The sequence below is a fragment of the Dunckerocampus dactyliophorus genome, chromosome 12 (genome assembly GCF_027744805.1).
Source record: "Dunckerocampus dactyliophorus isolate RoL2022-P2 chromosome 12, RoL_Ddac_1.1, whole genome shotgun sequence".
Lineage (NCBI taxonomy): Eukaryota > Metazoa > Chordata > Actinopteri > Syngnathiformes > Syngnathidae > Dunckerocampus > Dunckerocampus dactyliophorus.
In genome coordinates, this window is record NC_072830.1 from 21,325,637 (window position 1) to 21,341,692 (window position 16,056).

The following is a 16,056-nucleotide window of genomic DNA, read 5'->3' on the forward strand; positions in this document are numbered from 1 at the left end:
AAGTAGCAGGCAAGCGTTAAATGCCACCAGCGCCCCCGCAGCCGTCTAGATGGGAAGGTCATGTCTACCGCGGCTATTACGCTGCATGTTAACACGTTATACTCGTTTTGTCTCCATTAATCCTCCGCTGATGAATCTGAGGCCTTCCTTATGGTCACATGCCCGCACTGATGAGCAAGTGTGACAATGCGTGTTTATTATGATGCAAGAAGACGGTGGTTACAGATAATATGAACACTTGACACTTGCAAGCCAACCTGAATAAAACCCATTTAGGTTACAATTCAACCAAAGTAAGACAGAAGCTCTCTAAAGCATTATGTTAATGTAAAAACAGCTGGAAAACTAAGTAGTGTTACTTGTTATCAACATGACCGTTTTATACGTTTAAGACTTTGATATTAAGTGCTTAACTTTTTTTTTTTTTTTTTTACACTTGAATTTAAATGAACAGCTTACTTGTCGGACGGTTGGAAACTGACTGATCAACATTCTACTGTACTGTCAGCAGAACTGCAGATAAAATATCGATAAAATACTTGTTGCATCGGTTGTATGAATTTTTGGTTTAATGGAGGCTTTTTTTATGGCTATTTAAAAGAAACGCCTGATAACAGGTGCGCTTGGTGACCTTCAAAAATGCTGAGAAAGTGCATTCTTGTCCTGCTGGTGTTACGATGATACTACGCTTCTCAAAGGGCAGCTATAAAACAATTGAAGACTAATTGGATTTTGTTCTGGACTTTATTTTAACTGAAGAAGATGGCGGTGTTACATTAGGCTGTCCATGTGACATTCATCACACGACGGCTGGGCGGGAGTACTAAGGAGGCGTTTTGCAGGTGTTGATGCAAACGTGTTTTTTGGAGGCAGCGGCCACGCAGTGTGTGTTTGCAGCAGCTCCGTTGGCCCAGCAAGAGCTGCACAGTGGCCTCTTCTGTGGGACATAGGCGGATGCTGCCACTGGCTAGACTCCAAGCTTCCTGCTCAGAGCCCCAGCCCAATCAATTCTTTTATGCGCCACAAAACAACCCTCTGTCTGTGTGGCCTAGGAAACAGTGACCGCAACAAAGCTATGCATGTATCTCTGTGTGTGCCTCTTAAAGCCACTGAAAATGAGCATCCACTGTCAGGCAAAAAGAGAGCATGTTCATGACGAAATGGACCTTTAGGGGATAGATCCCCCCCCCCCCCGCCCCAAAAAAACGTTGTCGGGTCAATCATGTTGCACAAAGAACAGGCTGCACAATAACTTACGTTATACGTTTCAAGCTTCACTCTGTTGCGGAACACAAATGTGCTGAAGTTGGCATTCTGGAAGATCTCATCAAAGGCAGTTTCATTCTGAAAACAACGTGAGACGTTTGCATCATCTATGCAGGCTTGCCAACGGAAGAGACTTGAGTGCACGTCTTGCAGAATTTAAGGGGAGAAGAGTAGTTTAAATGCACACGTTTCCTGAGACCACTGATAAAAAAAAAAAAAAAATCTTACAGAGTCCTTCAGCTGTCCCAGATAAGCTGCGTTCTGGCCCAAAATGGCCTCTGCGCTCTCTTGGAAGCAGGTCACCCACTGGTTGTCGACGTAATCTGAAATATTGGCCTGACAAACACAAAGGAACACTGACGTTAGATGCTTGAGGTGACCTTTACATCTAATAAAGAACATATCATAAAAACATGCAGCTAAGCATGACTGCACTTAAACACAGCGCATTGGCTAATATTTGGTTAATTCATCGTCTTGTAGCAATTAAGCTAAATGGTGTGCACTACTTGTCTGCAACAAGTGGTCTCAAGAAGAACAGGATGTCATCTATGGTTAGTTGAGCTACACTACTGTTCAAAGGTTTTAGAACACCTCCGTTTCTCTGTAGGAAAAACCTACATTTCAAGTGTTAAGTTGATCCGTCATGCATTCTTAATTGCCTTCTTCTTGCCACTTCCGTCTCGACACATTACTTTCTGTAGTACAATAATGTTCAGCTGATCCTCACGAGGGTATAGTACCACAGCGTATTCCAAACACAGCTTTTATGCAGACAGAGGAGGTAGTAAGTACTCCAGAAAAGATGGAACACCTGTGAGGAATTCGGGGCACAAACTGTCAAGGCTTGAGCAACCGCCATTTCTGTAGAGCAGCTTTAAATTGTTGACCCATTTTAAAAAGGTCCCTGAAAAATAACAGTTATAAATATAACTGGACTTTCACAACTTGAAGTGCAATAACTGGAAAAAATTGGGATGTTTTCACACAAACCTCCATTATGGCACAACTCCTTCAGGCAGCATTATTCCGTTCAATAGAATGCTGGCACGCAAGATACTGTAGGTACATACTCTCCCATCCCATTGAAAATACATTCAAAAAGAACAATTATCAATAACTTCTTCACAAAAGAAGAAAAATGGTTAAGAAGGCGCCTCTTAAGTGAAGGACAAAGACAGAACATGCATGCAAGCTATGAATATTTGCATGTATCAGCTTTTTGTGTGAGGGTAAGAGGAAGTTTTAGGCTGAATCCACAAGGGTATATTTTCCTTAAACAGCATGTTTAAAAAAACAAAAAAAAACACCAACCATCTCCATGTGGACTGGTATTTGTGCATTGTTTTACTGCATAATCTATCATCCGGAATAAAAAAAGCATGCACATCACAATGGATGCGGCCTGAGGGAGCCCAGTGCTGAGTCACTTACAGACAGGATGAGGCGGTATTTGAAGTTGGGAAACTCTTTGTCACACTTTTCGCAGCGGAACATCCCATTCTGCTGGTCCACCACTTTCTTGTTGCAGTCTTGGCTCGGACAGGCCTGGTACAGGCAGTTTTCCTTGCGGAGGTACACAATGGTGGCGATGCATGTGTAGTAGTCAGCCTGAAACCAGGAAGAAAGACAAAATCTTTTTTTTTGGAGAGAGGTAGCTCTTTCATGACCTATGCTTCAAGCATAAAAATGAAGTGGACAAAGTAAAGACAAGGACGGTGTTTTAGTGGTGTTATACGAGCACACAGGGAGCAGCACTGGTCGAGTGCAGAATCCTAATGGCGACGACGTAAATGCAAATGAACGTGGTGCCTGCTGCCTCTGGCACCGAAGCGAGCCTTAGACACCGGCTGCACATAAATAGCTTTTAGGAGACATCCCTTGTTGGAATGGAAAATACCCAAAGCAAGGGAAATGGATTTCACATTCATAAATAGATGAATACAAAGACGAGGGGAGCGGAGAGGCCTGAATGTGCTGTAATGAAGAAATGAAAACTGGGAGGCATTACTCCTGCGCTGAGAAGGCGCCACTAAAGCACCACAACTTCATGCAAATGTTTAGAAATGATACTTCTGCGAGACCTCTGCACTGGTTGTCAGTCCATTCATCCACAATTGAGTGAGGTCAGAGGTCAATGTGCCTTACAGAGGGCAGAACACACAAAAGGGAAAGACGTGTGTTCTTGTCTCACATAATTCAAAATTCACCCAAAAAGTACAGTTTTCCTTTTCAACTACTTCTGTTGTGCTCTGATTACTCGTGGTGCAACAATACTTGTATCCGTATCGAACCGTTCAATACACACGCGTACGGGACCGTGACACCTGTATCGAACAATACGCAGTTTTATATTTAATTTATCAACTTCTGACGGTGACTACTGTGGAATAAGTTGCATTGTCAAGCACAGAGCCACTGAGCTCTGCCTCTCACATTCATAGCATGCTGCTGACAGAAGCTACATGCAGGCTAGCTAACAGAAACATGACTAATGCCTTCCCTGATGTTGAAGATCTTCCACCAGCCGTCAGACCTGGTGTTTACCACTCTGGATTTCATTTCAAGTATGAACCTCATGGCAACAAAACAGTGTGTCGCAAATGTCACACAATGCTAAACTCTGGAAATACAACCAACATGACAATGCATTTACGCCGACATCACCACGATGTGAAAACAACTGGAAACGGACAAAAACAAGGAGCACACATGCTACAAACCTTACCCGGGTCATTTAGACGAAGAGGGCAAAAGATATGGACCTAACGATAGCTACTTTTATTGCTGTCGACCTATTTTTTGTTTAATATGCTGCTGAGAATGTACACCGGATGATTGGTATGGTAGAGCTTTGATTTTTAAGGATTTATTATTCCTTTGTAATATTTACTCTGCTGCTAAGAATGCAGCACATGGATCTCCATCAGATTCATTTATTCTTATTATTATATGGTGCTGGTTTTGGTCTTATATGGGGCAGCAGAACTGTACTTTTAAGGTGAGAAAAATGTTGGCAATCTCAATGAAATTCAAATTGAAAAGGGCGAAGTAATTTCTTTTTGTATCAAAAAAGTATCGCACCATAATACAAAAGTATCAAACAGAACCAAACAGTGAATTTTGTGTTATCGTTGCACCCCTACGTATTATATACACACACAGTATAGAAAATAAATGCTCTGCCTTCCCTAATATACTGGTAGGGGAAAAACTGCAAGTAGAATTAAAATAAACACATTTCATGATTATGATGCAGGTAGCATAAGAATGCACTATGAATCATTTTATTCTGTTACCATTCTGTTGTTGTACAAGTGGCTCCAATTCACTTGGAACAGGAAAACGGAAACATCATTTAAAGCAAACGTAGAAACAAAACTTCTGCAGAGTCAGAGATGTGAGGGGCTGGCATTTCTTCAGTGGCTTATGATTCCCCTCAAACACCCCACATGATCTAATCCTACTCTCAAAAGAGGTTCCATTAATCAAGTAAATCCCTCGTCAATTAGTGTGCCATTGCCCGGGGCTGTCGTTGTGGGAGAGGAGCCAAGTTTATTTCTCGTTTCTGTCAAAGGCCTTTACAACCACCGCAACGAGGCAGCAGGTTACTGTCACAAAGGGCAAGGAGGCCACACGGAAGCAGGAGATTGTGGCATTGACACTCTGTGACAGGGGTAATTAATCGTACCCGACTTTCTTTGGGAGGGTCTTGAGAGGCTTTGACACCAATGTTTGCCTCCTCTCAGGCGGGTTGAGGACAGCCTCGACTCAGCTCCTCTGTCAGTCGCGGGCCCCATCACACGCAAGGAGCGTGAACTTCCATAGGCCGGGGTCAATACCTTTTCTATTCGCCGGAGGACGCCAAGAGAAGGCCTTCACCTGACAGCCGGCTAATGCTCGCAGTCTCGATTTGTGGGCGAAGAAATAGAAGGACAACTTAAGCTGTATTGTTGGCCTTCAGACGACAGAAGGGCTGCAGTGACACCCCAGAAAGAAGCATAAAGGTGAAGCCATAAGCCATTTACTATCTGTGACTGAGAATCCTGCACTTTGCACCGCTGAGGAAAGAATTAATGGGACACCAGAAGGAGGCTTGGGTCACTTCTCTTGCAGCCTCAGGCAGCACACAAAAGCCCGGTTTGCAGCAAGCAATTCAGTTGTAAAGGTGTGCAGTTTTTGGAGTTGTGAACTGTACTAGAAATGCGTACCGAAACACTGTACCACTGTACCAGCGCTGTGGTAGTAACGGTAATAAACGGTAGTAACCAGGACAAAAAACTAAGCGGCTATCGGTGCCTCACTTGGCAGCTAAAAGAATAGTCACTATTAATTCTAACTATTTCAGTGTCGCTAAATTAATAGTTACCATTAATTTAGTGAGACTAAAATGAGGCATGCAGGCCTGCCAACCTAGAAGAATGGCACATTAAATTGTTATTTTGTAAAAAATAGTAAAACAAAAATGTGATACATATTTTTCCTCATGACAGTATATCTTTTGCTCCATTTTTGCTGATTTTATTTGTTTACTTTTTTGTGCAGCAGGCCAAGGGGAAAAACAAAACAAAACACTGTGCCACAGTTCAAGCAAACAGTGGTAATTAAAGAGAGAAGTGGAGTGGTATTGCAGCTGAAACTAATCGATGCGTGACAATCAGTCGATCCAAAATCGGAAGACAAGGCGTTGGTGAAGATGGGCTGTCTGCCTTCTGAACAAGTCATATACAGACAGGAAATAATGTACTGCAAGCAGACCAATCACAGCCTTAACAGTTCGCGTCGCCAGAGCTACACATCACGCTAAGTGTAGAGAATGAACTAGGAAACAAAATTTGATATACTTGCAATGGTTCATCCACCGTTTAAGTACCGGAACGGTTTCAAAAGTACCAAACTGGCACCAGTATCGGTATGTAAACAATATGATAAACCACGTGTCAAACAGCAGACTGCAATTCCACCCAGCCCCCATAGAATTGAGTTGGCCCGCATCACAGGCCTCAAACAAAGTGTTTACGATTTGCATAATCAAATAATTATTCCAGCATCAACTACTCCTCTGGCATTACAAGATTAAAAGTGGCCACAAAATTTTATGTGGCACGAGTTGCACAACCATTCTCACTACAGGTGTCAAATTCAGACTAAAAGTAACAATTTAACGACTAAAAACGACAGCAGTCTTTAGAAAATAACACCTTAAAACAGGCATAAGTCAGTCAAATGTTATTTTAACTACAGAAAAGCATGCTGGCATTTATGTAATCCCATCATTTCACAGTTGCAATCTCTACCAGGTTAACCATCTCGCGGATTGTGATATTGTTGTCATGCGCATTTTGTCCCAGCCTAAAAACACAACCTCAGTTGCCTGGCGCATTATGAAAAGTTGGTATGTTCCAATCCTGGCACTGCACGCATGGGAAACAGTGATAAAATGGTATGTAGGCCGCTTACTTATCTATTTGTCAGTGCTCATGTGACATTTTTTTGAGCCCAGTTATTGTCTTGTCATGTTCGCAACTTGAGCAATTGTGTGTGCACTGATGATGCTTATGAGTCTGCTACATTCACCAGTGATGGTGGCTAAAAAGGACAAGGTTTTTAATACTTTCAATATGCAGAAATATGTGTTGCTGTGGGGGTAAAGTCCAGTTCAGCCCATAACCTCAAGTCGACTTGGAGTTTGCACACCTGTTTAACAAGACCCAACACTAAAATGTAGAATAATATGTTTTAAAAAAAACAAAAACACTCCAATGAGGCAATATCACCCGTACTGAGCTGGTGAGCAAATGAAGCGCTCCTTTTTTCTCGTAACCTCGCCGTAACTTCCTCTGAGCTCACTTGTAAACATAACATTTACTGTTTTAGAAGAAGGCATTTCACATGCTAGTTGCACCAACTGCTCCACGATGAGGGGGTGGGGGAAAAAAAACAAAAACCTTGGGCTTCAACACATCAAACCTTACCAGCAACCTGAAACGCCAATTTGCTACAACGCCCAGCACTTGTTCCTATCGCCGCAGCGTCTGAAAGGTGCAAAATGTTTGGCCGAGACGACCAGGGGCTAAAGAAAGCGGACACTTTTTAATTTTTTGTTAGTGAAGTCATGATTTGGTTAGGAAAAATCTACAAGTAGTTTGTCAAATCAAGTTTGAGTCGTTCCTACCTCCAGGTGTGCGCAAACTATAGTTAAATCTACATTTGAAAAATAGATATAAAAAGTTATTTGTAATCAGTATTGATATCGGCCTTGAGAAGCAGGACTTTATCTGTATCAGTATCGGCTCAACTACTGTACATTGAGTGCACACGTCCGACAACCGGAAATGAATCAATATGCTACTGCATACGTCAGCAGTCCCGGGAGGAGCCTTTGTAACCTGTGACCTGTTTTGAAATGGTTTTAATGTAATTTTCATGCCAAAGAATACATCGCTGTCTATTGTTACCACAAGAGGCTGCGATATATATCGCAATATAGATGTTAGGTCATATCGCCCATCCCTATGGCCAATTATGCAAATTGACTGAATTTCTGATTTCGCACCAAGCGCTGAATCATGGAAACATTTTTCCTTACGTGGCGCTCACAGATAACTACTTTGTTTACAGCTTTACAAGTGATGCAATCTCAAGACTGATGTTTGCTCTCGACCAGTTTCCTGCTTCATGCTGTGTTACCCTAATCCACAATTTGCCCTTTTCCTAACTTAATCTCCTCAACATATTGTGATTTCTACACGCAGTGCATGCCAAATTAGGTTAAAGTGCGTCGGCTCCGCTCTAGTTGATTCATACACTTCTGTGAGCACCATTTTCCTCTCCGCAGTACAAACAAGAAGCAGGGAATTAAAGAGCACATATTTTCCTTATCCACGGGCAGTAATTTCATTACAGAGGGCAAAGAATAAAGTCTATGTAATCAATAGCACAGGCAAATGTGACTTTCAGCAAGAGCAAACAGGAAGACTGAGGAGACAGGAGAGTAATGAGCTGGAAGAGGAGATCAGGAACCTTTTTAGTACACATAACCGGCGTTGCAGCCATTTAATAAGTTAATGATTATAAAAAAATGATCTGGGCTGCTGGCTGAAAACAACCTTTGTGACATGACAAGGTTATACTGAGGAGAGGCTATACAGTATAAACCTGCATTGGCCTTTAACAGCATGCAGTGTGGGCTGTTTCATGTTGAGAACTCTGTGTGCTTGTGCTTGAACATCCTCTAAGAACCAATCATGAATGTTAATGAGTCTAGCATCTCTGAGTGCATCGAGGCCTCGTACCTTCTGTCCATGGCCCAGGTGCTCCGTCTTCACGTCGGATAGAGTCTTCCAGTTGGTGTTTCCTCCACCAATGCCACCTTTCATTTCCGTCAGAGACTGTCCTTCCATGGTATGGCCTTCCTTGTCATACCTAAACAAAAAGGTTATCTTTAGTGTACAAGAATATGCTACAAATGGTAACGTATTGACATTTGACCATAGGTCCCAGCAAGATAGCTCTCCAAGAGTGTATTAATGCAAATATAAAAGTCTTCCCCCCCAACAAAGATGTCTCATAATTGGGGTCGAGAGATAGATTACATGCAAACCAACAGGTGGTGCCAAAACATTGAAAGTCTGCACTTGCTGCACGGCTGTAAAACCATGCTTGCGTGTACTTCATGTTTGTTTTTGTTAAGTGTCTTTGTTAAGTTGTTTTGCGCAAGTAATGAACGTAATCATTGGAGATCTATGACGTATAAGTCTGATATGCTCATCAAAAAAAAAAATAAAATAAAATTGCATCAAAATTCATTGGCTCCAGGTGGATGTGTGCCACTTGAATCCATCGGACATACAACAGCCTTTTCACATCTGTCAATGAGCAGCAGGCAGCTCTCTTCCATCCAGAACATTTATTTTTGTGTTTGTTTTATGGCGTTGAGAGAAAGTCAGTACAAGAGACAGGCTTGAGAAATGAATCAAGAGAAGAGGGATTGATGAGCTGGCTCGGGTCGGGGTTGTTACAGTCATATCAGAAAAACCTATTTTCGCTCAGTGCCCCCCTGTAATCCAGAGAAGACAACAGCGAGCCGAGTGCAACAATTGGGGGTGAGGAGATAAACAGTTCAAAATGGCTGCAAATATCAGAAGTGCTCACTATTTTGTGTTCGGACCGCAAGGCACAGCTGCGCACAGGTCAGGTTGTAAATACGTGCCGTACTCCTGCAGGCGGGACTAACTGAAAACATCCTTATTAACGAGGCAGACTGTTGCCCGAGCAACACGTAGCCTGCCAATTTCCACGTTTCACTGACTAATGCGAGCTCACTGATTTACGCAACTGCAGGCTATGCTTTAATTGTGCCTGTGATCTGGCAAGTGGCTTCACTTGTACCTGAATCATGGAAACAGACCACATGGATGTGCACCTCGTCATAGCTCAACATCCAAGGTAGGTGGTTCCGTAAAGGAAAGGATTACAAATGGTAGTGAGGATAGAAAATCAATTTGGATTTGAGCGAGCTAGCACGTATCAACAAGGCTATGTTGTACAATCATCCTGAAGCGATAATGGATTTACTACCAGTAGAGTGTGCAATTAATTCTAACCCAACTAGTTTGAGGCCTGAACAGCTGCTGTAGACATAAAAAAACAGTGTTGGGCCATATTGAATAAAAAATTTGCAATACTGTAGATACCCAACATTTAGACGGGTGGTCCGTAAATGGCGTGAGGTTCTGTGAGCTGGTAAAAGTAATGTCAACCAGTCTGCACTTTAGAAATTTGTTATCTATAGTGTTATCAATACAAAGATTTCATTGCGAAAAATGACATCCTTATTTGGCAATAATTTCTAAAATAACCATGCTTTTTATTGTAATTTTTTTAAGTTATGTATAAATGACATTAACTTAATAGTGTTAATGGAAATTTCCTTAAATGGCACTATTTTTTGATAAACGATTGACGCGCGCACGTCCTGTTTGACCCTCGGCCCACACTGTAGTTTGAGGAAACATGGATGTGGAGCCACAAGCGGGAACAAATAGTGAGTGGAAATGGACAAAGAAAAGGGTAATTTGAATGGTAAGTTTAGATTCGGATCCCTGGCAGATAGCTCTTGCAACAAGACCAAAGTTATTTGTATCTACTGTCACTGTGAGTTGAATTGTCATGGAGTACGTCAAGTGCCAAAAAGAAACGAGAAGGTACTGGAGCACTGCCGGTATGTTTTTTTTAACTGTCATTTAAAACAGTGGTACTTTGGCATATGAGTGTCCCAACTAACGAGTGTTTTTTTTTTTTTTTTTTTTTTTTTTTTTTTTTTTTTTTTTTTTAAGATGGGAGCAGCCTCGATTGATTTTTTTGCTTTGAACTGCAAGCTAAAATTTGGGTTACCAGCAGGCATAGCAAAGGACAGCTATTTGGGGTCTTGTGTCAATGTGACCATGACTGAAGACGAGAATGGATCTAACATTAGCAGTGCTAGCAGGGGCATGTTGGAGCCTATCCCAGCTGACTTTGGGCGACAGGCGGGGTACACCCTGGGGGCACATATAGACAAACAACCATTCACACTCACATTCATACCTATGGACAATTTAGAGTCGCCAATTAACCTAACATGCATGTTTTTTGGAATGTGGGAGGAAATCTGAGTTCCCGGAGAAAACCCATGCACGCACGGAGAGAACATGCAAACTCCACACAGAAATGCCCAACGGAGATTCTAACCCAGGTCTTCAGGATCTCCTGACTGTGCCTGTGTGGCCAACACGCTAACCATGGTAACTACCGTGCAGCCGGGAAAGATTTTCAACATCACCAAAACATACGTACATTATAGCAATCTAATTTATCTTCTTGATTATGGATTGTGTAAAACTATGACAGGAACAACGTCAAATTAAAAGCACTAAATGAATACAGACCTACCATCCACTAGTACGAACCTGGAGTTTGTTTTTCCAAAAAAGGTGCACCGCACAAGTATACATATTAGCACTCAAAGTCATCAGATCGTACCTTTATGCATTCCTACATAGTATAAGCATTTGGGACCAAATATGAGATGAAAGAAAAATGGGAAAAATACAGTATAGTACAGTGGTGTCTTGGTTTACGTCAAACCAAAACGGACTCTAACCAAAAGTAAAATTTCCCATAGAAAATAATCTAAAAGGACATGATGCCTTTCAACGCTGATGACCTCTGGCTTATGTGTGTACACACACACACACACACACACACACACACACACACACACACACACACACACACACAAAGATGGTACAATTGGAGCAATTATATATTATACACATCTCTAGTCCTCCTCCAAACCACACTTCCTCCTTATCACGAGACCACAGCAAGATGCATTCACGGACACTCCAAAAATCATGTTGTCGTCTTTATTATGCACACGCAAATGCGCGCACACACACACTAATATTATTTCTTATTTAATATTATGTTTAAACCCAAATACGCACAAAAAGATGTAATGAACTTCTTATTAGAAGACTGTTTGTATAACTTATCATTGGTATCAGTGTCCAGTCTAAAAATTAAAGATTAAAAAAAAAAAAAAAAAAAAAAACTTCTTGACAATGGCAGACAATGAGGAATGCAGTAAACAAAAGGGCACGTCACAGTCACGCAACACTGACTGGGATGAAGGCAGCAGAGACATAAACAAATTAGATCCGGCAGAAAATGTGCAGCTGTCATTCGGAAGCGGGCGCATCCCGACTCGGCTCAGCGTGGTGTCAGTGAGACAAACTAGCTTCATGAAGGAACGAGATAATGACTGCAGGTTGTCGGACATGCATGTCCGCGGCTTGCACGTGTCAAATGTCAGCGTGTTGAATGAACGAGGACAGGCGCAGACACAAGGGGGTAGATTGGGGTGGGCTGTTGGAGAGAACTCTCAGGAAGCAGCCTTATCAGAGCGAAGCTACAATTAAAGCCTTGGCTGAAAACGGCAGAGAGAGAGAAAAAAATATGATGACAAATATGTTGTCAGCCAATTATCTAATCCAATACGATCACAAGGATCCAATACAAAAAAGCAAAAACAAACAAACAAAACAAAAAAGATCGCCTTTACAATGATAATGCTCAGTTTTGCTGCAGTCAAACAGGCATTGATTCAATCTGTCAATTATTGTAGTTGTATTAGTTTTTCCAAACAAGAGCTTCTAACCAAACTGATTTTGAAGAACGTAGTACAAGATGTACAAGAAAAATGCATATAACATTTACATGCTGTGCCGTACTAGCAGACAGTTGTGCATACTTCAGTGGACTCAAACCACTCTGCCTCTGTGCTTGAATTTTGAAGTGTTAGTCCTACAAATACAAGGAACTACTTGTAGTAGCAAGTACCCGATTCTGGCACAAAACATCATAATTACAGTTGAGGGTCATCGGCTTACAATGTTAATGCTTTGTTTGCTTCTTGCTGTCACAACGGAAGCTAAGTGAAAGCCTCCGGTCACAATGAGGCTGACAAGAGACGTCCGCTTGGCCTTGAGTGACAACAAGAGTGAGTGAAAGGTCTGACTTCATCCGGTTCTAGAAGTAAACATGCCAGGTTGGAGCTGCACTGTCTCTGTTTAGGGTGAGAGGGTTGAGATTGCTTTCGAGATGTGCTGTTGCCACCTACTGGCTCAAAGCACCAATTGACGTGCACACTCGCATACTGCATTTAGTCTTTCACAATAAGAAACTTGCCGTCTGAGCAAAAAAATAAGTGGGCAAGGTCACATGGTACACACTAACGCTGCTGCATAAAGGCCCAAATTATTTATACACAAGCCAAGTTTTGAGTTTGGGAATTTCTATTTGTTGAATCAATATCTTCTGGATGGAACTGATATAAGAACACGGACAAAGACTTTAGGAAGTTGTGTCGGAAATATTACAAAATATTTGCCATTTTCAGCTGGGTTCTTTTACATTTTAAAATGCATTGTTGTAACCAATCTATTTCAGCACTGTACAGGATGCCGGTAACCTATAGCACAATCTAGAACAGTGATTCTGAACTGGTTGGTCGCAAGCCCAAAACTTGGTGGTGGACCTTTGCATGACCAAAAAAACGAAATGACCTAAACGTGATGCTTTCCAGGCATTGAATCCAATGCTACAAATTATAAATGTTAAAATAATGACTGTAGTTGTAGCTGCTTCTACTAATCATTTATGTTGATGCGTAGTTAAGACTTGGGCGATACGGACCTTAGCATGCATCACGATATTTTTGGGCTGTATCATGATATGACGATATAATTAAATTCAGCGGCGTCTTGCAATAAAAAGCTACAAACCTTACCCCATACAGTACAATTTAATACACTTGTCAATTTGTAAAGCACATTTTGTTATTTATTGGTAACAAACTGTGCAATACAGCAAGTGCATTTAGTGTGGACCAACCTAAGCAGTTTGTATTTTCGACTGGGTAAGTGTCGACATGCTAGACTCTGCTTCTTCTCCGCCTTCAGCCATTCTCATTTTCTGTTTTTTGTTGTCTCTGCTCTGCAGTTCTCCGCCACCGTTGGACCATGCTTAGGGCCCTATGAAATCAGTTTTATTATTTCCCCAAATTCCACTTTTTCCCCTTTTAATAATTTTCAATTCCATTATTTTACACTTAATTTTTAGGTGCATAGCATGTGTGTGCACTTTATGGGTTAGTGAATAAAATGTCCCTTAATTAAATGCAAAAATTCTTTTATTTATTGATGCAATACATCAATGGGACAGTTTTGCCCAGCAATTGAGAAATGGATGTAGCCTGGCTAACCTTTCTAACGGGATGTCAGCCTCTGCACACATTGCTACAAAATCTTCAACAAACTGTAATGGCCGTGCTTGTGATTAAAGACGATGTAGTCATCCAGGCAATTCCAACTGCATATGTAAGATTTTTTATGACACTCTTATTTTGTTTACACAGACAACATGGGGCAAACAACGCTCTTATTTTGCGGTGGGTTACGGCCGCAACTGTAGTCTGTGTTGTTATTTATTTATTTTTAGTCCGTGTTTTTATTAGGGGCTATTGTGCCTGTTGAGACTCACATTACACATTAACATTACTGACACCTAGTGACTAGTGTAGAATACTACATCAGTGTCTTTGAATGAGTCTTCTGGATACCTTATATTTGTATCTCTATTTAACCATTTTATGCTTGAAGATAAAAACAGAAAACAGATACATTAACTATACCATACACATGAAATATAAAACAAAACATACAATGCTGTGTTCTCTTGGAGATGAATAAAGTATCCCTTCATTTCAATTTCATAAGTGACCCTATGTAAACCTTACGCAATGTACACGTCAAATCCACTGACGTTCTTCCTCTTGTTTATGGCAGGTTGCAACCAACGTTTAGGTGCATACCGCCACCAACAGTACCGAAATGTGCACATTCGCAGTGGAAGCTTGTCACTGCCGGGTAGTGCCATCATTACAAAACACACGAAGAAATGGATACGATCCCATTTTCAAGTTAAGGCGATGGATTTGATGATAAGCGGCATTGAAGATGGATGGCGATGGATATGGCTGTCAAGACAAGGAAACATTGAAGTAAACAGCTCACCGAAAGCGAGAAAGCCAACGTTTTCATGGAATTAGGACGCTGTTCAATTCTGACACGGATTCCCCAAGCATTGGATTGTTCACCCACTAATCGGGAACGTGAGCTGGGATTAGACCGTCATGAGACAGGTTGGTTTCACCCTGTTGATTGAGGTTATGTTGTATGAACACTTTAGAAAATATTACCGTGTAATGTCTTCGTGCACTAAATATCTAATTTTACATGTTTCTATATTTCTGAGGTATAACGTTTGAGTGTAGTTGCTGTGTGATCATTTTAATGTTGTTTGTAAAGGTGACACCTTGAGTCCGACTGATTTATTGAGTAATGACCTCCTGCAAGTTTTGTGAGTTTATTTATACAGTAGCTCATGATTTGCTCCTGTCAAATAAAGAGCTGACTGGTCCTCATGGAGTTGTGCGCATTACAATATGCCACTTTATCACGTAGATATATATATATATATATATATATATATCCTCAAAATCAAATCTGTTTTTTCCTCTAAATTTAGTTGGTGCGGCTTATAGACCGGACATTATGGTAATTGTTTTGTCTACGTTAATTGAAGGGGAACTAGCAAAGTAAGAATTTCATTGCTCAGCGTTACCATTGTTTTTCCAACTGCGCGCATGACACGCATTGAATCTTGAACGTAGCAATTAAGACAAAATGGAATGCACTACTTAGATGCAAACGCTGTTGATATTGTCTCAACTAGAGTAAGAGTAGAAGTGAATTAAGCTCCGACTTCTGGAAAAAAAAAATGTTTTTTTCTTAAAAACAACACTTCTGCCATCTACTTAAATTTATCTCTGAATTTAAGTAAAACTAAAATAATGCTATTTGGTAATAGTAGAAAGGACACGTACGACCAAATACAAATTAATGGAACGGATATTGAAAAAGTGGAAGAATATAAATTCCTTGGGGTTATAATAGATGAAAAAATGAGTTGGAAATCTCATATTAAATATATACAACAAAAGGTGGCCAGAAATATCTCTATATTGAATAAAGCAAAATATGTTCTTGATCAAAAATCACTCCACACTCTGTACTGTTCCTTAGTATTTCCATATCTAACGTATTGTGTGGAGATATGGGGAAATAACTACAAAAGCAATCTTCACTCACTCACTGTACTGCAAAAAAGATCTGTGAGGATAAT

At 41.0% G+C, this 16,056-nt stretch overlaps 1 protein-coding gene across 1 annotated transcript in view; it reads right to left on the bottom strand.

Annotated features, from left to right (window-relative positions):
- rpa1 (replication protein A1) overlaps window positions 1-16,056 on the bottom strand; it is a 40,509-nt gene that overhangs the window by 10,879 nt on the left and 13,574 nt on the right. The window contains exons 13-16 of the mRNA XM_054794249.1: window positions 8,562-8,691; window positions 2,701-2,877; window positions 1,495-1,602; window positions 1,258-1,344 (exon numbers count right to left, since the gene is read on the bottom strand). Coding sequence (XP_054650224.1) covers window positions 1,258-1,344; window positions 1,495-1,602; window positions 2,701-2,877; window positions 8,562-8,691 — 502 coding nt within the window. The remainder of the gene's footprint in view (window positions 1-1,257; window positions 1,345-1,494; window positions 1,603-2,700; window positions 2,878-8,561; window positions 8,692-16,056) is intronic.